This window comes from Acomys russatus, chromosome 1 (genome assembly GCF_903995435.1).
Source record: "Acomys russatus chromosome 1, mAcoRus1.1, whole genome shotgun sequence".
In the NCBI taxonomy this organism is placed as follows: domain Eukaryota; kingdom Metazoa; phylum Chordata; class Mammalia; order Rodentia; family Muridae; genus Acomys; species Acomys russatus.
The window spans coordinates 67,055,939-67,077,334 of NC_067137.1; the positions used below are offsets into that span (position 1 = coordinate 67,055,939).

Sequence of the window (21,396 nt, forward strand, 5' to 3'; positions counted from 1 at the left end):
GGATCCATGAAAGATCTGAAAGCAGTTGGTGTGACCTGCTCAGTAATGTGCTATAAAAGACTATGACAACACCATGTGGAAATTCAGAAAGGGAGAAAGAGTCTCATAAGGAAACCAACCAGTAAACTGCTACACATGGTTAAGCAACAAAGAGAAATCACTGTAATAAAAAGTGATAGCAAAAACACACCAAAGTGAACAGGATGGGGCTGGAAGATGACTCAGTTGTTGAAGTGTTTGCCACACACGAATAAGGACCTGACTTTGGATCCCCAAAATTCATGTAAAAAGCCAGTGACTGTGCACTATAATTCCAAAGCTGAAAAGTCACAGAGACAAAAGGATCCCTAGGGTTTTTTAGTCAGCCATTCCAACCAATCAGTGAGCTCCAAGCCAAATGAGAGCCCCTGACCCAAAGAGAAAGGGAGGGAGGGAGGGAGGGAGGGAGGGAGGGAAAAAACATTAGAGAGAGAAAAAAATTTGAGACATCTCTCATTGACTTCTAAGCTCCATATGCACACATGCGCCCTCCCACCCTCATGCAGACAAACAAAAAACAATATTTAGTTAAGAGGCAAAGTATAGATGTCCCCCACATGCAGGACATGATGGCACATTCCTTTAATCCTGGAAGCAGAGGCAAAAAGGATCTCTGTGAGATTAAGACCATCATGGTCTACATACATGTCTTGAATTCCAAGACAGCCAGGAGACCTTGTCTCAAAGGGGGCGGGGGGGGGGGGGGAGTCCCATACTCCAAGCCGGGTGTGGTGGTGCACACCTTTAATCCCAGAACTCGGGAGGCAGAGGCAGGTGGATCGCTGTGAGTTCGAGGCCAGCCTGGTCTACAAAGCGGATCCAGGATAGCCAAGGCTACACAGAGAAACCCTGTCTCGAAAAACAAAAGAACACACAAACAAAAAAAGATAAGATTCATATCAACTGGAGGAAGGTGGTATCACTTACAAAAAAATAAATAAATAAAAAAATACTCATCTATTCTACTATTTTCTCCAAGGTCTACTTCTATAGTATAAATACTTCAACAAAAGGTACTATATAATAAATATATGAATGCATATACATAAATTTCAAATTAAATAAGGAAAAAGTTTCAAAGCCAGTAATGGTGCAATGCCAGCACCTGGAAGGACAAGGCAGGAAGACCTTAACTCACGGCATATGAGTGAAGGAGATAAAGAGAAATGAAGGTTTTAACCAAAAACAAAGAATTCTTTCTGTTCTAAAGACACCAAAAACTTGTAACATGACCTTTCTGTTTTCACCTGAGCTACCAGGAAATTTAAGAGGCAAACTCAATGACTTACAGCTGTAATCAGCTCATCTTTAACCTGATAATGTTTCTTTTCTCCACATGGTGACTGGTGAGTTGTTCTTTCTCTAATTATTCATGCTACACTCTATTCATTGCTTACGTAGATACAATACAATCCTTAATAAATGAAATACTGGTGCAAAGATGGCTTTCTATATTTAGAACAGCCTGTTCTGCTAAGTACATTAATCGGAGCAACGGTTTGAAGCTTTTACGTTCCAAAGGCTTGACATCCAGCTAATGGTGCTATTTGGGGCAGTTCTTGAAACTAGGCAGTAGGGCAGAGCTGAAGAAAGTCAGTCACTGCAGACAGATCCTCACAAATACATCAGCCCCAGGCTGCTTCTTGTCTGTGGTGATGTGAGCAGTTGCCCTCTGCCACAGGCTACCACCTGCGTCTAAGAAGCTCAATGAACTCCACATCAAGAAATATGAAGATAACCTAATGGCTCACAATTAATGATGAAGAGGGAAAAAGCCTTATAAGCAGCCATAGTGAAAGAGATGATATGTCTCATATAGGATAAGGTAAAGATGAAAAAAGACTTATCAGAAACAAGCAAGCAAGGAAACAGTAGAGTAAAATATTTAAAGGACAAAGAGGGAAAACAAGCCCACAGACCTAGAATTCTAAACAGAGAAAAACTATTTGCTTATATAAAATATCATACAATTTACAGCATATAGGTAAAAGATGGTAACAAAAGCATAAATGCTCAAAGGGGGGAATGGAAGCATACTTTTTTTTTTTTTTTTAAAGATTTATTTATTTGGTGGCACTCAGAAGAAGGATAGCAGGCTTCAGGCTACCAAGAAGAGACTTGATACCTATGAGCATATTCAGGGGTAGGAGGTCCCCCTCAGTCACAGACATAGGGGAAGGGAGTTGGGGGAAAACGAGAGGGAGGGAGGAATGGGAGGATACAAGGGATGGGATAACAATTGAGATGTAATATGAATAAATTAATTTAAAATTTTTTAAAGATTTATTTATTTATTTATTTATACAGTGTTCTGCCTGCTTGTATACCTTCAGGCCAGAAGAGGCACCAGATCACATTTTAGATGGTTTTGAGCCACCATGTGGTTGCTGGAAATTGAACTCAGGACCTTTGGAAGAGCAGCCAGTGCACTTTACCTCTGAGCCACCTCTCCAGCCCCAGAAGTATACTCTTCTAAGGGTTTTAAATGCAAACAGGTATAACATCACTTAGAGGTATAAACCCTGACAGGTTTACAGATACATGCTATAAATTAAACAAGAGGAGGAGGAAGGAAAGGGAAGGATGGAACTAGACAAGATACACCAAACAGAAAACAAAAAGCAAGATGGCAGACTCCAACTTAATCAAAGCAACAATCACATTAAATGTGATAATCCTCAACATCTCCATTAAAAGGTAGATTACTAGGGTCATACTTTTAAAACTTCTCGCTAGATACAATGATGTACTCCTGTCTTAGCATTCTGGAGACTGAGGCAGGAAGAATATTTCAAATTTAAGGCCAGCCTGGACTAGACAGAGAATCAGGTCAGCCTGGGTTACCTAACAATACTCTGTCTCTAAAGCAAGCAATCAACCAACCAATCAGTAAAGTTGGGAACAGGGCATGTAGTTCAGTCAGTAGAGACCTTGCCTGCCTAGGATGCAAAAAGCTTTGGGTTTGATCCCCAGTGTCACATAAACCAGGCATGGAATCACAGGAAGATCAGAAGTTCCACATCATTCTCAAGTGCACAGTGAGCCTGAGGCCAACCTGGGCATGCATGAGACCTTGTCTTGCCACATCCTTGCACAGCATGAGTCCTGGAACTGACTAGAGGTGACCAGCGAATGAAGAGATGACAGACACAGGAAAGCTAGGAAATTGGTGTTCTGGGCTCCCTGATAGAAAAGCCACAGCACCCCAAAAACTCAGTGTGCTTACTATATACAATTAAACAGGGAGGCCAGCTACTGCATACAGCTTAGCGAGGAGGCAGGGTTTATGGTGCACAGCTGACAAGAAGGCAAGCTTTGCTAACTTCACTGGGAGCATTCTTCAAGCTGTAAGCACCCAGGAGAGAAAGCTATGATAGAGTTGTTTGTTTGTTTGTTTGTTTGTTTTTCACACACTATTATCAACATTCACACATGGGCCAGAGAAAGGCTTTGCCATCCCTCTCAGCCTCACCCAGGGAAGGCCCATGTGTCTAAGGAACTGGGGTCCTTGCCTGTGCCCACATCAACAACACACATTCACTCAGGACGTCACCTGTTTCCTATACTAGTTCAAAATAAATCAAAGACGAGGGCAGGGGCAACCAGGTAACAGGAAACCCACGTTAAATATAAAGATACAGTAGATTAAAAAGATGGGCAAAATCTTACCATGTAACACTAACCAGATGAAAACAAAAGAGGCCATATTAATGGCACAGTAGGGGCCAGGAGACCACACAGGAGGTACAAGTGCTTGCTACCCACACCTAATAACCAAAGTTCCGTCTCTAGAGCCCATGTAGTGGAAAAAGAGAATCAACTCCAGAAATCAACCTCCACATAAGCATTATAACACACAAACACGCATACACACACCATACACATTTTTTTTTAAATCGTATTACAGCTTCTAGTGGGGGGAACTATTACTAGGATAACAGGACACCTGACCTTGGTAGGCCACCCCAGATCGTAGCATAACTGATTCCATGACAGAAGTACCATGCCCATGCAGGCCATAAAACTCAGCATGTGGACAGCACCACCTGACAAAACAAAATAAAAAGAACCAATGCAAAAAGCTAGGGGTACAGAAAGGGACAGAGGTTTTAACAAAGACAGAAAGATCCCCGGGTTTTGCTGGCCAGCCAGTCTAAAAACAATATGGTTGTTGCCTAAAATGATCCTCTGGCTTCAGCCTTCTAAACTGCTAGACTACAAAGTAGATGAGAGTACAGGCATGTGCCACCATGGTGGGCTTGGCTTAACAAGTTAATCTCAAACTCCCATGAAAATACAAATGGTCTGGCACTTCAAAAGCACAAGCAACAACAGAGAGCACCTCTGAAAATGAGGAAAGCTGGAGAAAAACACTAAGCTTCAGGATTTATTTTAGTTACAATAATCAAAATATTGTGGTATTGGCAAAAGCACAGATAAAACAGATCTCTGAAACAAAACAGAGTCTAGAAATAGGCCCACACATATTTAGACAACCACATTTTAACTAAAGCACAGGGGAAGTTCACTAAAGTAAGACTTAAACAAACAGCAGTTTGCAAACAACTGGGTATCTAGGCATAGAGACGGGGGAGGAGGGGAGCACCCTACAGCACACGCTGTATCACAGTTACGAAGCAAAGTAATTCAAGGTGAACCAGGGACCCAAATAAAACCTTAAACGGTATCACTTTTAGAAGCATAAAAGAATATATGTAACCTTGAGTTAGACAAAGATTTTAGATGTCACTGTCCAAAAATTAGCATTAAAGAAAAAGTTGATATAAATATTTAAAGTAAATTAAAGTTCTGGTTTTGGTGGATTAAATACTTAATCAGAATTAAGAATGCTAGGGAATGGAGAGTCGACTCTGCAGTAAGAGCACTCACTGTCTGTTCTTCAGAAGCAGGCAGCTCACCAACATCTGCAATCCCAGTCCTAGGGGTCCTGACACTTTCTCCTGGCCTGTGTAGGTACTGCATGCACATAGTACAGAAACAAACATACATGCAGACAAAACACCCATAAACATGAAATAAGAATAAAAGTTTAAAAAATATTTTAAAAACCTCAAAATTTACAAATGTCTACTCTTTCAATGAAAATACTGAGTATTATATGTCAAAATAAAATTTTCCTCTTGGTAGGCACAGTGGTCTGTAATCCCAGCACCCAGGGAGGCAGAGGTAGGCACATCTCTGTGAGTTCGAGGCCAGTTTGGTCTACAGAGTCCAGAGCAGCCAAGGCTACACAGAGAAACCCTGGGGGTGTAGGGAGAGGGCAGCAGCTTTTCTCTTTAGAAATGATCTTTTGAAAAGGAAGAAAATGAAAGGACAGTTCACAATCAGCTGAGGCTGGGTGTGAGTGCTCGGCAAATCGTTTACTTGATAAAAAAGACTTGTCTTAGCTGGCTGGGGTGCTTCTGCAAGGAGAGCAGTTGACTAAGGTGGTCCTGGCTCTGACCCTGAGCAATGAGAAAACAAAACAACAGTAACAAAACAAACCCACAGAAAACTTTTATACTGAATATACAAAGGCCTTTCAAAACTAAGAAAACCAAACAATGTTAAACTTCTGAGCAGGGCTGAGGAGATGGCCCAGCAGAGCAGGTGAAGCACATGCCATACAAAGGTGAGGACCAGCGCTCACATCCCAAGCCTGGGGCTTGGAAGGCAGGAACAGCTGGCTCGCTCGCCCGGCTGGTATCAACACGCCTGGACTTGATTTAGAGACCCTGCCTCAACAAATGAGAACGATCCAGATTTTAAGAGAAAGTTTACCAAAAAAGTAAAAAAAGTTACACAATACCAATAAGCACAAACTGTCAGACGTGACCAGCATACACAGAGGCTGAAACAAAGAGCACTGGTCACACAGAGCAGCCATAACGCATGTATGGAGGAACTGATACTCTCATACCAGCTGAAATGTTGAATAATAATAAAGAAATTGGCAGTTTCTTTGGTTGTTTTGTTGTTGAGACAAGGGCTCTCATTCTGTAGCCCAGGCTAGACTGTAACTCACATAGCTTCAGCTAGCTTCAAATTTGAGACAATCTTGCAGACTCCACCTCCCAAGCGCTGAGATTATAGGCATCGGCCACATGCCCAGCCACTCCATTCCCAGGTACCTGTCCATTCCAAATGAGAAGTGTGTCTATTCAAGCCCACCTGGCAGCACTGTCGCTTGTTCCTGGTTGCCTTTAACGGCTGAGCCATCTCTCCAGCCCAGCAGCTTGCTTCACTTGGAACAGCCCCAAACAACGCACGTATTAATCAACAGATAACAGGAAAACCTGTGGTCTAGCAGACTACTTCTCAAGACTAAGCACAAAAACCACTGGCACCAGAGGACAACAGAGATGGATTTCAAAATAATGAGGCTGAGTAAAAGAAAACGAAAAAACACAACATAGGAAAGTTTCAGTTATATGCTATGTAGTCTCATTTATATAGAACTCTATGAAATGCAAATTTAGAGAGCAGGTTGGAATTTGTCCAGGGATGGATGGGAAGGTATAAACTGGGGAGGAAGGAAAGGAGGAAGGGGAGCATGAAGAAACTTGGGGAGGTTAGGAACATATTCATTATCTCATGCACATGACTATAGGTTTTTGTTGCTTAGTTTTGAAGGCAGTATTAGGGATTGAACCTAGGACCTCAAGCATGCTAGGCAGGCACTCGACCACTGAGCTACAGCCCCAGCCATTTTTCTGTTACTTGTAGAGAAGATAACTCCTCAGCCTTGTACAAACAGTGAATGCTTCATTACTGAGCTACCTGCCCAGGCCCTAGCTATACTTATCTTGTTTGGCTAAGTCTAATGCTGATTTTATGAGGTACCCCTATGTTAAAACGACTGTAAAAACTTTAAATATGTGCAATTTAATCCGATGACATCTATACATTAATGAAGCTGTTAGAATGACCTAGCAAAAATCTATTCTTAGCTAAGTAAACATGTGTTTTAAATGCAGACAACTAAACTTCCAACTTGCCACTTTAAATAGAAGCAAACCAACACTTCCAGAATATGCATAATACGCCAAGAACTATCTTACTCATTTTACATGTGGTAACCTTATTATCATTATTACTATATATTAAAGCTACCAGTGGTAAAACATGTGAGGAGGTAAAAAAAAAAAAAGATACCACAAAACTCTAGAAACCAGACAAGGCCTCTTCTTTTTTTTTTTTTTTTTTTTTTTTTTTTAAGCCTTTTAGTTCCTACAAATAAAGATATGATATCATCAGTAAGCCAGCAGATTTGAAACCTAAATCCATCAGGAGTCTTTTGTTTTGTTTTGTTTTGTTTGTTTGTTTTTTGAGGCAAGGTCTCACTATGTAGCCCTGATTGACCTGGTACTCCCTATATAGCTATAGCCCAGAGTGTCTTAACTTGTAATCCTCCTGCCTTAGCATCAAAGTGCAGCACTACACCTGACTAAATTCTACCAATTTAACTGGAATTTTCACTACAGTTGAAACACATGCCAAGAAAAAGGTCCACTGGATATTTAAATTTTATATTTTCATATAATAACCGATTTTTAAAGAAGAAAAAAAAGACCCCACACACACACACACTTTGTTTGCATTTTAAGGACTTTAAAAACAAAATGAAAGGTGGGCTGGAGAGGTAATTCAGTGATTAAGAACACTGGCTGCTCTTCCAGAGAACCTAAAGGTTCAAGTCCCATCTAGTCTCAAGCTATCATAAGGTAGCTTACAACTATCTGGAATTCCACCATGGACCCAACACCCTCTTCTGGCTTCCTTGGGTACCAAAGCACCAAATAAACATGCAGTACACAGACATACATGCAAAGCATGTACTGCATAGTCATACATGCAGGCAGAACATCCATACACATGAAAAATATAATACATCTTTTAATGGAAAGCACTGAGGAAAACATCTCTAAAGACTTTCAAATATTGAACATTCTTATAGCTTTCTGTCCTGTCAGTAAGGACCTATACAGAAGATCACACTAAAGTGGTTGTAAAACCGTGATGCCAACAGGAGACAGATCCTATCTACAAAGACTTTGTCTAAGGGGAGTTGATATTTTATTATCTGGATGTATTTTTCTTTGGTCTGATACGGCTCTATGTAATTAGCCAACTAAGCAGTCTCTTCACTGTATTTACTTAAAACCCTATTTATTTTCAAAAAGAATTTAAAATGGCTCTTCTAACTACAAATAATATACTAATTGGCAAGGTTCTAAGGGTTCAACTTTGTCTTTCTATTTCTCACATTTTCTTAGAAATCATATTAATCTTATTTTAAATAAAATAGCTGTAACTATCAAATATCGAAGTTGAAACGCTGCTCAGCAGCAAGAGTCTGCTCACAGACTTGAGGCCCGGGTTCAATTCCTCGCCCTAAGGCAGAGGGAGAGAACTTAACACTTGTGGGTTCATCTATTAGTATGCGTTAATGATAAGGGCTCAGAACCCAGTACTCTGACACTTGGGACCTGAATCCTGTTTTTCTGTTCATTTAGCAGCATCTAGCATGTTATGTCTAGTAACTCCCACAGAAAAAGCGCTTCCAGACACGATCAACTGTCTGTTGTTGGCAAAACGCGTCTGGTGAGACAGCACGGTTCTACAACTACGTCAGTGTGGGCTTCTCATGGAGCACAGGTCTATAAGATGTTCAACGTCTCAAAGTCCTGGAAGATGTCTTCCTGGTGATTTCTATATTTTAAAAAAGAATCTTTAGCTCTCTGCCCCTCCCTGTTCCAGAGACAGCTGCATCTTTTCGTGCAGTGCCAGCCTCGTCCCTTGACACGATGGTGAAGGTTGGAGTAAACGGATTTGGCCGTATTGGGCGCCTGGTTACCAGGGCTGCCTTCATGTCTGGCAAAGTGGATATTGTTGCCATCAATGACCCCTTCATTGACCTCAACTACATGGTCTACATGTTCCAGTATGCCTCTACCCACGGCAAGTTCTGCGGCACGGTCAAGGCTGAGAACGGAAAGCTTGTCATCAACGGGAAGGCCATCACCACCTTCCAGGAGCGAGATCTCGCTAACATCAAATGGGCTGATGCTGGTGCCGAGTATGTTGTGGAGTCCACTGGTATCTTCACTACCATGGAGAAGGCCGGGGCCCACTTGAAGGGTGGAGCCAAAAGGGTCATCATCTCCGCCCCTTCTGCCGATGCCCCCATGTTTGTGATGGGTGTGATGGGCGTGAACCAGGAGGAGTATGACAGCTCACTCAGAATTGTCAGCAACGCTTCCTGCACCACCAACTGCTCAGCGCCCCTGGCCAAGGTCATCCATGACAACTTTGGCATTGTGGAAGGACTCATGACCACAGTCCATGCCATCACTGCCACCCAGAAGACTGTGGATGGCCCCTCTGGAAAGCTGTGGCGTGATGGCCGTGGGGCTGCCCAGAACATCATCCCTGCATCCACTGGTGCTGCCAAGGCTGTGGGCAAGGTCATCCCAGAGCTCAATAGGAAGCTCACTGGCATGGCCTTCCATGTTCCCACGCCCAACGTGTCCGTCGTGGATCTGACATGCCGACTGGAGAAACCCGCCAAGTATGAAGACATCAAAAAGGTGGTAAAGCAGGCATCTGAGGGCCCACTGAAGGGTATCCTGGGCTACACTGAGGACCAGGTTGTCTCCTGCGACTTCAACAGCGACTCCCACTCTTCCACCTTTGATGCTGGGGCTGGCATTGCCCTCAATGACAACTTTGTAAAGCTCATTTCCTGGTATGACAATGAATTTGGCTACAGCAACAGGGTGGTGGACCTCATGGCCTACATGGCCTCCAAGGAGTAAGAAGCCCTGGAGCCCACCCCCCACCCCAGCAAGGACACGAGAGCGAGAGAGAGGCCCTCGGCTGCTGAGGAGTCCCTGTTCCAACTCTGCCCCTGACACTGAGAATCTCCCCCTCACAGTCTCCATCCTAGAGCCCAGAATAATGGGAGGGGCCCAGGGAGCCCTACTCTCTTGAATACCATCAATAAAGTTCACTGCACCTAAAAATAAATAAATAAATAAAATAAAATAAAATAAAAAAGAACCTTTAAATTAATAAAGCAAAAGAGGTTTTGTTTTTTTTTTTTTTTTTTTAAGTACTGTAGTTTCAAATGAGGAAGCTAAGTCCTACAAAATACCCAACGTGTGTGACAGCAATACATCTCTTATTTCCCAAGTTAGGAAACACACACACACACACAGACACACACACATAGACACACACACATACATACACACACACATAGACACACACACATACATACACACACACACACACACCACAGAAACCACTCTTTATCAGTGGCAGTTAATTTAGGAAATCCCAATACCCCGTTGTAACTCAGCTTCAAAGTTCTGCATTTACGGAGTCTACCGCTTGTCCCGAGTGAGAATCATGTTCCACTAAGTGTCCGGTTCCCAACCGCCATTATTTTCTAACACAGCTATGGTCACACGTAGCATGTCTCAGCCACATCTTCTCGGACAAATCTTGCTTTAATGACTTAGCTCCAGAATGAAAGTAAGATGTTTATAAAAACAAACAAACAAACAAAAAGAAAACCTCTACCATCTAAAACTTCTACCATATTCAAATGGTTTGCATAAGCTGGATTTAGTCACGTTCTCTAATCTAAGTATTGTGATAAAGATTAGCTGTCATATATGTAGGAAGGTTGAAAAATAAATTAGAGACACAAAATCTGGTCTTAATTTAGTATCACAGCAGCTTAGTAGAACCACGGCTTACCTTCAACTTTCTCATTTGTTAAAAAAAAAAAAAAATGGCAAGAATATCTCTATTTCCAGACAGATTGCAAAAACAGATTATAATAATTCATGTGAGACCCTTTGTAGACAGGAAAGCACAGCACAATGGCGGGTATTATTAGTGGTATCTGTCACAGCACAGTAGAGAAATACATCCCTAAAACAGAGGACACACCACTAATCCTATGTCACTCTCCAAAACAGGAAGTTACGGGAAAAGAGCCTACGATGATAAACTTCGAATAGGAGTCCAGGCATCTGAGCTCTAAGCTCAGTTATGCTATTATTCAATACATAAACCCTGGCTAACTGTCCTTTTCATCTCAAACTTCCTCATTAAAAAACAACAACAACAACATTCAAGTACAGAACAAAAAGTTCCATAGGTACAGTCTGGCCCGCATCAACATTATCTATGACCAAGTATCCAAACCCCTCATGTAACACTGTACCCCAAACTCAGCTCGGTTCGGTCTTTAGAAAAACTGAAGTTGAAGACGGCTGAGAATAAGAAATTTTTCATGAAAACTGAATTCTGTAGAGTTCTGGAGAATCTTGTTCTCTGTAATTATTTTTCTTTCTAAAGGACAGCAAAGGAAGAACGGGGGATGTGGGGCGGGTTCTTTCCCACAAGCTTCGGGAACCACCCACTTCCCAAAGAGGTGTAACTGCAGACTACGGGTTATACCGCCCGAACGAGCATTTGCTTTTCTTTCTACTTGGGTGGGGATGGCAGTTGTCAGTCATAGAGCAAACACACCCTCTAAACACCATTACCCACAACACCAAGTGCCCCTGAAGTCTCATCAAGGACTTAAGTTTCTAGCCTGACGCTCCTTTTTTGTTTGTTTGTTTTTCTGTTGCTGTTGTTTTTTAAGAATTCAGACCACGAACTCAAACGTGGGTCTCTCGGTGTCGGTACCGATCGGTTTGTGCCAACTGTCAAGCTGCCCCTTTCCCTCACCCTCCGCCCCGCCGCGAGTGGGCAGAGACGCCGCCCTCCCGACCGCGCCAGGTCGCGAGGGCGAACCCCCGGGGCTCACAGGCCCCGGCATCGCCCCCCAGGTCGCCGCTCTCCTCACCGATGACGATGCGCAGGTGCTTGAGGCGGGTCAGCGCGTCCTTCTTGGTGTCCAGCACCTTCTGGGTGGACTTCTTCACGTCCCCGTGCGGCTTCTTAGAGAACATCCTGCGGCCGCCGCGGCCCCTCCCGGCCGGGTCCCGACGGCCCAGCGCAGGCGGTGGGCGGGGAAGAGGCTAGCCGCGGCGACTCATGCGCTCCCCCGCCGCCGCCGCGCCGGCCCCGCTGCCAGGCCCGCCTCGCGCCGCCGCTGCACGGAACCTGCGGCCCCGGCTCCAATATGGCGGATCCGCCCGGCGCGCTGCAGCGACGAGAAGACGCGGAGCGGCCGCCGCCGCCCAGGCCTCGGCCCGGGCCCCACCGCCGCGGAGATGGAGCGCTCCGCCGCGCCGCCACCCCTCTCTCCCTGAGGCCCCCTTAAGGTTGAAGCTTCTCTAGCAGCTTCAACTCCGCAGAGGCCAAAACCGAGTCGTGTGGAGATGGAGTTTCACGACTCTGCCGTCGGTGGCGAGCGGTCCCCGTGGCAACCGCCTTCTGACGTCAAATGCTCGTGACGTCACGCCGGCCTGAGCTCATTTCTGCGGGCTCTCACCTCTTTGGTTTCTTCTGTGAGCACTAATGAAGGGCAGGGTAGCTAAGGAGGGTGTGCTCGTTGTAAACAGCGGTTTCTAGAGTTTTTGTTGATAAGGTCATATATCTCTGCTCTTTAAGTTGCTCCTAGTAACTTGAGGTAAACATCAGAGCCGATGTGCAAAGCCAGCTTGATAACAGCTCTGAAGCCTTGGCTGTAACGTCATTTCACTATCTAACTATGATTCCTCCTATGTTTTGCAAATTGTTCACTTTCTAATTTGGAGTCTTCCTGTGTTTTGAAAACGAATGATCAAAAATGTACTGTACTTTAGAGACGCGTAGGAGTGTGGTACATCCTTTTCCTTTAAGTTACCACGCATATGGCCAGGGCCGGTGATCTCCAGCACATAATCAAATAACAAAAAATACATAATCAAATAAATATCTTGTACAGGTAAAGGAGTACAACCATGTATTGAGAGAAAAATTAAATCTGGATGATTTTTAAAGGAAGGCTGTCTTAGTAAGTGAAGTACTCAAACAAATCTAAAGAAAGATCTGTCCAGTCCAATTAAAACAATTAACTAAGTGTGGTAGTGCTCTCCTGTCATCCCAGCATTTGGGAGATGAAACAAAATTCAAAGTCAGGCTCAGCTACATTAGACCGTGTCTCAAAAACAAAGCAAAAAAAAAAAAAAATAGAGAAAAATGAAAAACATGAATAATAATTACAGAATTATGCACCTCTTACTTTCTCAACAGTGTCTTTCTCATTGTCCATCCCTGGTGCCTGGGCACCTGCTGATCTGCCTTCTGTCACTCTGAATTCATATTTCTTAGAGGGTTTTGTTTGTATTTTTTCTTTTAAAGATTTTAAAAGATTTATTTTTATTTGTTTGGCTGGCTGCTCGGTTGGTTGGTTGGTTTGGGTCTTTCAAGACAGGGTTTCTTTGCCCTGGCTGTCCTGGAACTCACTGTGTAGACCAGCCTGGCCTCAAACTTACAGAAATCCACTTGCTTCTGCCTCCCGAGTGCTGGGATTAAAGGTGTGCACCACCAATGTCCAGCATACTTGTTTGTTTGTTTTGGTGTTTTCCTGCCTGCATGTATGTCTGTGTGATGGTGCCAGATCATCTGGAACTAGAGTTACAGATGGCTGTGAGCTGCCGTGTTGGTTTTGGGAACTGAACCCAGGTCCTCTTAATCACTGAGCTGATTTACTTTTATTTTAAAGTGTGTATGTGTGTGTGTGTGCTCACACATTAGTGCAGGTGCCCTTTGAGGCCAGAGATGTCAGAGACCTTGAAGCTGAACTTAAAGGCAAACATGGGTCCTCTGCAAGACCATATGCTCCCTTCACCACTGATCAGCTCCCCCCCAACCCCGAGGGTTTTACATAAAGTCCAAGAATACTCTTAATTGTCTCGAGCTTCCTTCAGTCAACAAAACTCTTTTTTCACAGTGATGCATTGTTTCATCAGTAATGTTTGCCTTCAGATAGCAATTCAGCGGTGAGTGTAACAGCGTAGACGACCCAGCCTATCTGTAAGAAACAGTGATTAATACGAAGCTTCTGAAAAATAACAAGACGTAAACATCTTTGTGTGATCGGAGACGTAAGCATCTTTGTGTGATCGGAGACGTAAGCATCTTTGTGTGATCGGAGACGTAAGCATCTTTGTGTGATCGGAGACGTAAACATCTTTGTGTGATCGGATTCAGAAGTTCCACTTTTAGAACTCTTCTGAAGGGTGTCAGAAATGAGGGGGAAAGTCTGGAAAGATTAAAGCATTATTTATAACCATATAAGCTGACTATGTGATCTCTCCATGGTATGGTTAAGGGCAAGATTTTTGTTGCAGATATGAGAGAATAGCCAGAGGCATCTGAAAGAGTCCAGAGCACAGAGACAAAATCGTACACTGAATGTGAACGGCAGACTGGGCCTGGCTCGGAGAGAAGCAGGAGCAGAGCAGAGAGAGGTGGAGGAACAGAGCGTAGGGGGAGTGTTGGAGGGCAGAGAGTGATGCTGAGAAATAACAGGGCTGTAAGGGGAATGGGTACAGCTGGGGTGAGAGAAGTCTGGGGTACGGGAAGCTGTGAGAAGGATGCTATGGAGTTTGCAGTGTGTAACAGTACCTGTGATACTGAGGGAGTCTGGAGGTCACAGTGCACTTCGTTGTGCTACTTGGCACCACGGACAGCCCTTCGTCCCTTCTGCCTTTTGGAATTTGAGGGAAAGGGTTTCCCCTGGACCTCGACCTGACTATAGCATTGAAAAATTCTGCTATGGCCAGGCTGTGGTAGCACACACTGTTTATCCTGGCACGCGACAGGTACCTTTGAGTTCCAGGCTAGCCTAGTCTACAGATCAATTTCTAGGACAGCCAGGGCTACACAGAGAAACCCTGTCTCAAAAGCAAAACAAAACAGAACAGAACAGAACAAAAAAAAGAAAGAAAGAAAGAAAAGAAAAGAAAATCTCTACTATGAATGACTCCCATCAGAAGTTAGTTGAATGGTCAATGGATAGTCTGTCATATGTACTGGTTAGCTTTTTGTTTTTGTTTTTTGTTTTTTTGTTGTTAACTTGACACAAGCTAGTGTCATCTAGGAAAGGGAGAAAATAAATAAAAAGAAAAGAAAAGAAAAAATAACATATCAATTTTAAGCTAAAAAAATCAATATGTTTGTGTGAGAATAGAAACTGTCAGGCTGGAGGCAGAGCTAGGTTGGTAGGCTGCAGCAAGGTGGCTCATCCTTGTAGTCCCAGCACTGTGGAGCTAGAGGCAGGAGGATAAGTAGTTCAAGGTCACCCTCAACTACATACTGAGTTTGAGGTGAGCTACAAGTCAGGAGGGCGGAAGTAACGCTTTGTAAAACACCTAGTTTTTTTTTTTTAAGAGTTTCTATTTATTTACTTATCTGTAGACATGCTCAGGCTCACCTCAAACTCAGTATATAGTTGAGGGTGACCTCCTTACACCACCCCTATCCCTTCCAGCCCCCCAATACTAGGTAGGAGAGAAAGAAGGTTAGAGGGGAGATGGGACAGTGATACTGTTAGACAACTTAGTGCGGATAGGGGTGTCGAGTTTCTTCAGGCAAGTTTGATCTTCACCGGGATATCTCCAACCAGCAACCAGCAATCCAGAAAACAGCAACAAACAACAAATAGTAAACAGCAACAACAGCAGGGGGAGCAGCAGCTGCCGCCTCTCTTGAGGCTCTGGCATTGATGTACCCTCTGCGGAATCCCCAGAATTCTGGAAAATCATGCCCCTGCCAGAGTACAAGACAAATCATAGTCGGCTGCTGGAGACAGTCTGAAGCAGCCGCATACCCCACACCTGGGATTAAAACAAATTCTCGCTTCATTGACTCATCTTCCCTCATTAGGTATACAGTCCTAATGCTAGCATGGATTTCAAGAAACAAGCCTGAATTGTCTTACAGTTTGTGTGTGTGTGTGTGTGTGTGTGTGTGTGTGTGTGTGTGCGCGCGCGCGCGCACATGTTAGTGTGAGTGTGCAAATGTGTGTTCAGTGCAGGCCAGAGATTGAAACTCAGATGTCTTCTATCACTCTCTGCCTTAGTTTTTAAACCCAGAGCTTGTCGATTGGCTGGCCAATGGGCTCTGAGGACTGGGGTTCCAGAGCGTAGCTAGGCCCAGGTTTTACTGCTTTCATGTTGGACACTTGGAATCTGAACTCAGGTTCCCATGCTTGTGTGTAGAGAACTGTAAGGAACCATCTCCCTAGTCCTCCCCTCGCCCAGATAGTTCTGTCTTAAGGCTTCCTTTCCCCTTGTGTCTAATCAACTACCAAGTCCTGACGATTTCACTTCCTACATATATCTTTGTTTGGTCATCTCAACTATAGTGTTGGTGTTGATCTTGAATTCATAAACTTCCTGTCTCCATCCTTGGAGTGCTGGAAAAAGTGCTAGGGGCATGGAATGTAGCTCAAGGTTGTAGTACTTACCCTGCAAAAGAAACACACACACCCACACACACATGCACACGCACACACGCGCGCGCATGCGCGCGCGAAATGGATGTATTGATATCAGTGCACATAATTTGGGGGCATAGTATATAATTATTTAGGGAACGTATAGCACTTCTGATCAAAAGACCCAAACCCACACTTGAAGGAGAGATAAACCTGTTTTTTAGGATCCCAAGTGCGGGATTGGAATGGTCTTGTGAGAGAACAGGTGAGGTTAATCCACTAGAAGACCGACCACCTCATGCGGGAGCTTGATTGTTGCCAGCTGAAAAGATCCCGTGAACAGACTCTGGGAGGAGATATATAAATGAGCCCAGAACTGGAGGCGGGGCTTTTTAGAGACTTGGGATAGTTTTGGTTGTTCATCGCTGCACTTCGAGGCGCTCCTAGAGAGAAGAACTGCTTGAGGGAAGGCTTCGGGGCTCCTGCTCCTGCTGAGGTTCTGGTTTCTGGTTACTCTAGGTTCCAACAGAAGAAATCCTGAAGATTGTGCCAGGAGAATTGTTTCTTGGAACTGATATCCTTATGGTTTTGTTATTGTGTCCATTAATCCTCATTTCCTATTGTTTTGGTTAGTCGGGTTATAAGTGATGTATGCTCGGTCACTAAGTTGTTAATAAAATAGATTGGTTAAAAAAATTGAGCATACACACACTTGGTGGGCACCACGCAGGAGGGCAAGCAAGCTTCCTGGTGACAGCCCACTGTTTTGCATGGCCACAGTGGGTATGCCTTGAGGAGGCACAGCCCTGGGGGCTTAGTCTCTGGATTTCTTGCAGCTGCTGTGCCTTCTCGTGTTTGTCATTGCTGTATTCCTCACATATCTGGCATGGTGTGAATAAGCGTGGGGAGACCCTGATTGCCTATAGTCTGAGTGACAACCCACTCATATGCAAGCATTTTCTTGCAGATCATTATGAAGATGAACCTTCATAAAACATTGTTTATATGGATTAACGATTTTAGAGAATTCCCAATTTGCTTTAAGTAGTTTTAGAAAGATTAAGATGGTTTTGTCAGTGGCTCTGATATAGAAAATATTGAGGAAGAATTTGAAATTCAGAAAAGTACACTCTTAATAGCTGGCTGGGGACTTTTTGAGGTCAAGGAGCAAGAACAATATTCTAATTAACACTGGCTGATGTGACTCACTGAAGCTGGGCTGGTGATGATTCATTTCTTGTACCCATTTTTGCATTCAGTTTCCTGATATAATTTAATAAAAATTGTTAATGAATAAATGTATACTTTGAGGATTTAAAGTAAAATGGATGATTGTTTTTATATAAAAGTTAAGATTCATGATTCTTCTATGAATTTTATAAAATAACTTTTTAAAACAATTGATTTTTTTTTTTTTTTGTAACTGCCAATAAACAGAGACTGGCTAAGAAATTACCTTGCCTGCTTACACTTTGTTAATCTATAACAAGTTGCTTAGTTACAAATGCGTGTGCGCTCTTTGGAATAATTTGTTTTCTTCATCCATAATACATAAAACACTTGATCATGTGAGGGTATTGGGGAACATGTGTTTCTATGTATACTCATTGTAATCATTTGCCTAAAGAAAAATAGAATGTAACTACATTGTGATTTCTGTACTACCTAAAAGATTTTGCTGGGATATATAAGCTGTAGGAGAAAAAAAATAAAGTTGTTGGAGTGGTTGGAATTTTGTTCCATCTACAAAATGTGTAGATGTGTATATATGTATATATGTAAAAATGGTTAGAGCCTGTGGAGTTTGTTCCATCCACCAGATGTGTATATGTGTATACATATATATGTAAAGTAGCTGGAGCTTTCTCCTCGAAGCTTTGCTCCATCCACCCAATGTGAGAACGTGTATGTATGTATGCGCGTATGTACGTGTAGAGCATCAACTCTGACCCTCCACCAGTTACTATCAGTTCTGGCCTGGAGAGTCAAGCTTTTTACCCTCAGAGTAAAGTCTGCTGGGTGATCAGTTGCTGATGCTACACCACCACTTCAGTTTAGCCCTGTAATATCAGAGTTAAGCGCTAGATACACAGTGTATACATATGCAAAGATTGTGTAAACAGTAGGTACTCAGTAACTGCTTACATGATTTATGCAATATATTTAAGTTGCCAATTACTTTGCTGTCAGCTCAATAATGACAATTTGTCGCCCTGGCAATGGGCAAAGAGACACCTTGTTGGTGGTGGTCTTCTATCAGTCAGGGGCAGAGCGATGGCAGTCCGTTGTTCATCCTAGCCTGATGCCTGGCTTACCGGCCAAAGCTGTTTTATGCCTAGGACTCACAAAAAAATCAAATCATATTCAGGCAGCGCGCGCAGTAGGAGTCCTGGGGACTGCCTTGCCACCCACAGACCTCCCCCTCCAGGGCATGGTGAGCCTTCAGCAGGGGGAGCCGCCACAGTGTGCTAGTATGTGGTGGTCAAAGGGGCGAGAAAGAAGTGGAGCCTCTGGGAGCATTATGAAGACAGGTAGAACTGCAGACTCAAGCTTGGAAAGAAGTAGGCTGGTGAGTGGCCATCCCCGCCACCTGGGGCCATGGTGACGTTCCAGCGGGAGCTGCCACTGAGTCTTTGGTTATGCAGTGGCAGGGGTCAGTGTCGATGTCTGAAGCTCGTATTACCACTAGAGAGCACGGGGATGTCCCTGATTGGGGCAGCCACCGAGGACCACGCGGGTGTCCAGGAGCGTGCATAATTGGCCCGGTCCCTCACTGCATGTGCTGGAGAGCTGGCTCCACCTCCAGCAGTGCAGGACGCCGCACTAGGAAGAACAGACCCTGTGCTTTGTCCAGCAAGTTCAGGGGAGCTGGTCCTGGTAGGGGGTGTGTATGTGGGAGAGCTGACCCTACCACTTATCTGCCGTGGGGTGGCCCAGGCCCAGGCCCAGAGGTGATACTGGCCCCCTTCCTCAGTCCCCTTTTGCCCCTCGACAGCTCTGCCAATCAGGAAAGCTGCTCACAGGGTCTTGAACTTGGACAAGCTAGCCTTGCCTCTCACCAGGGGCAACACTCTGGAGAGCATGCCCTGTACTTCGCCTGGACAGCAAAACAGAGCTGACCTTGGGACGGGGTGGGGGGGGGGGCACTTGTCTGCGCTGTGTGATGGCATGGAGGGTGTGATGTCTTGCCCCCTTGCCCCTCGCTCTCACCACCTATAGCAGTCAAGAGAGTTGGCCTTGCAGTCATTAGAGCAGGAGAGTTAGCTCTGGCCCTCACTGGCTGCCTCCTGCACATGGTGGCATTAGGTGTCCTGGACAGAACAGTGCTGGAGAGCTTGCCCTGATGCTGCAGATAAGGGACAGCAGGCAAGCTGACCAGCTCAGCTAACACCCAGGCCCAGACCCAGGGCTCTGAATTGGCTCACCCCAAAATCTGAATCGTCTGCAAATGGTTGGGATTCATGAAGGGGTCAGTCCTGCTGTTCCAAAGCTGCAGGGTCCCTATGACACAGGGCAACAACAGGATAACCAGGAGGAGTCCTGATGAGGATTCAATATTGATGGTATCACAGAAATTAGGGGACTCAAATCAGATCAATGACTCACTGCAATGAACATTTGCAAGTGAAGATGTGTGAATGGAGGGATACACTGTGGGACACACTGTGACATAGTACAGCCTCCACCTTGAGATGTTTTCTATACATTGTAGGGGTTTTGTTGTTGTTGTTGTTGTTGTTTGTTTGTTTGCTTGTGTGTTTTATTGGGGGGGATTGCAAGGGCAAAGGGTGGCTATGAGGGGTTGGGGAGATGAGGGGAACTAGAGTACATGATGTGAAATTCACAAAGAATCAATAAAACGTTAGAAAGAAAGCAGAAAATGAAAGCCAAAATGGACATTTCAATGAGTGAGATTTGTTAAACAAAGAACATCAGGTTAAAAAAAGAAAAAAGACAATTTGCTTAAGGATAACACAAGAGGAGAAGAAACCATGATGGTAGGAGGCAGGGTGGGGGATAGGGAGGAGGAAACAGTGCTTCATAATAGCAGGCCAAAGTAAAAGGTGAACGTTTTGTGAGTTTGAATCACACAGAAATATATTCTATGCTTTCCTTACACTTGAGAAAAATTTTGAGGCCAGGCGTGGTGGTGCACACCTTTAATCCCAGCACTAGGGAGGCCGAGGCAGGTGGATCGCTGTGAGTTCAAGGCCAGCCTGGTCTACAGAAGTGAGTCCTGGACAGCCAAGGCTACACAGAGAAACCTTGTCTCGAAAAAACAAAACAAAACAAAAACAAAAAAAGAAAATGTTTGCATTGGAGAGAGGGGGAGACAGTGCTGGAGAGCAAACCCAAGGCTTGACAAACATGGGGTGAGTCTTCTAACACTAAGCTACACAGTTTTCATGTTTTATTTTAACCCATGTCACCTATGAGACCACTTTTATGCCTTGACTAAGACCAACTGTAGTATCAAGTGTAAAAACCCAATTAATATTAAAGCCTTAAAATATCAGAATATGATATACAGTTGAGGTAAGAATGAAATTCAGCGAGTATGAGAAAAAGACAAGGAGTCTATGTATTTTAAATTATGTTGTTCACCAGAGGTGGCAGAATGGTAAACCTTTTCATTTCTGAGACGGAATACTATGTATCCCAGACCAGATTCAGTGCAGCCAAGGATGACCTTGAGCTCTGACTTTCCTGCTCCTACCTCATGAGTACCAGAATTCCAAGTACTCCTCATCACACTTTATGTTATGCGCTGCTGGGACTGAACCTGAGCCACATGAGTGTCAGCCCAGCACTCTACCAACTGAGCTACATCCCCAGCCCCTCGGAAAATCTTTTCTAAACAAAAATATTGGCCGGGCGTGGTGGCGCACGCCTTTAATCCCAGCACTTCGGAGGCAGAGGTAGGCAGATCACTGTGAGTTCGAGGCCAGCCTGGTCTACAAAGT

At 44.2% G+C, this 21,396-nt stretch overlaps 2 protein-coding genes and 1 non-coding gene across 4 annotated transcripts in view; 2 read left to right on the forward strand and 1 right to left on the reverse strand.

Moving 5' to 3' along the window:
- Ralgapa1 (Ral GTPase activating protein catalytic subunit alpha 1) overlaps window positions 1-12,113 on the reverse strand; it is a 213,682-nt gene extending 201,569 nt beyond the window's left edge. For both annotated transcript variants that reach the window (XM_051146322.1, XM_051146313.1), the window contains exon 1: window positions 11,909-12,113. In XM_051146322.1, the coding sequence (XP_051002279.1) occupies window positions 11,909-12,014 (106 nt within the window). In that variant the 5' untranslated portion in view covers window positions 12,015-12,113. The remainder of the gene's footprint in view (window positions 1-11,908) is intronic.
- LOC127189454 (glyceraldehyde-3-phosphate dehydrogenase-like) lies at window positions 8,832-9,937 on the forward strand. The gene has a single exon (XM_051146289.1). The coding sequence runs from the start codon at window positions 8,847-8,849 to the stop codon at window positions 9,855-9,857; it is 1,011 nt and encodes a 336-aa protein (XP_051002246.1). The 5' UTR covers window positions 8,832-8,846; the 3' UTR covers window positions 9,858-9,937.
- Window positions 12,114-18,641: 6,528 nt separating the features above from the next.
- On the forward strand, window positions 18,642-18,780 carry LOC127197342 (small nucleolar RNA SNORA48). The gene has a single exon (XR_007831653.1). It is a non-coding gene; the product is annotated as a small nucleolar RNA SNORA48 (small nucleolar RNA).
- Window positions 18,781-21,396: the final 2,616 nt, after the last annotated feature.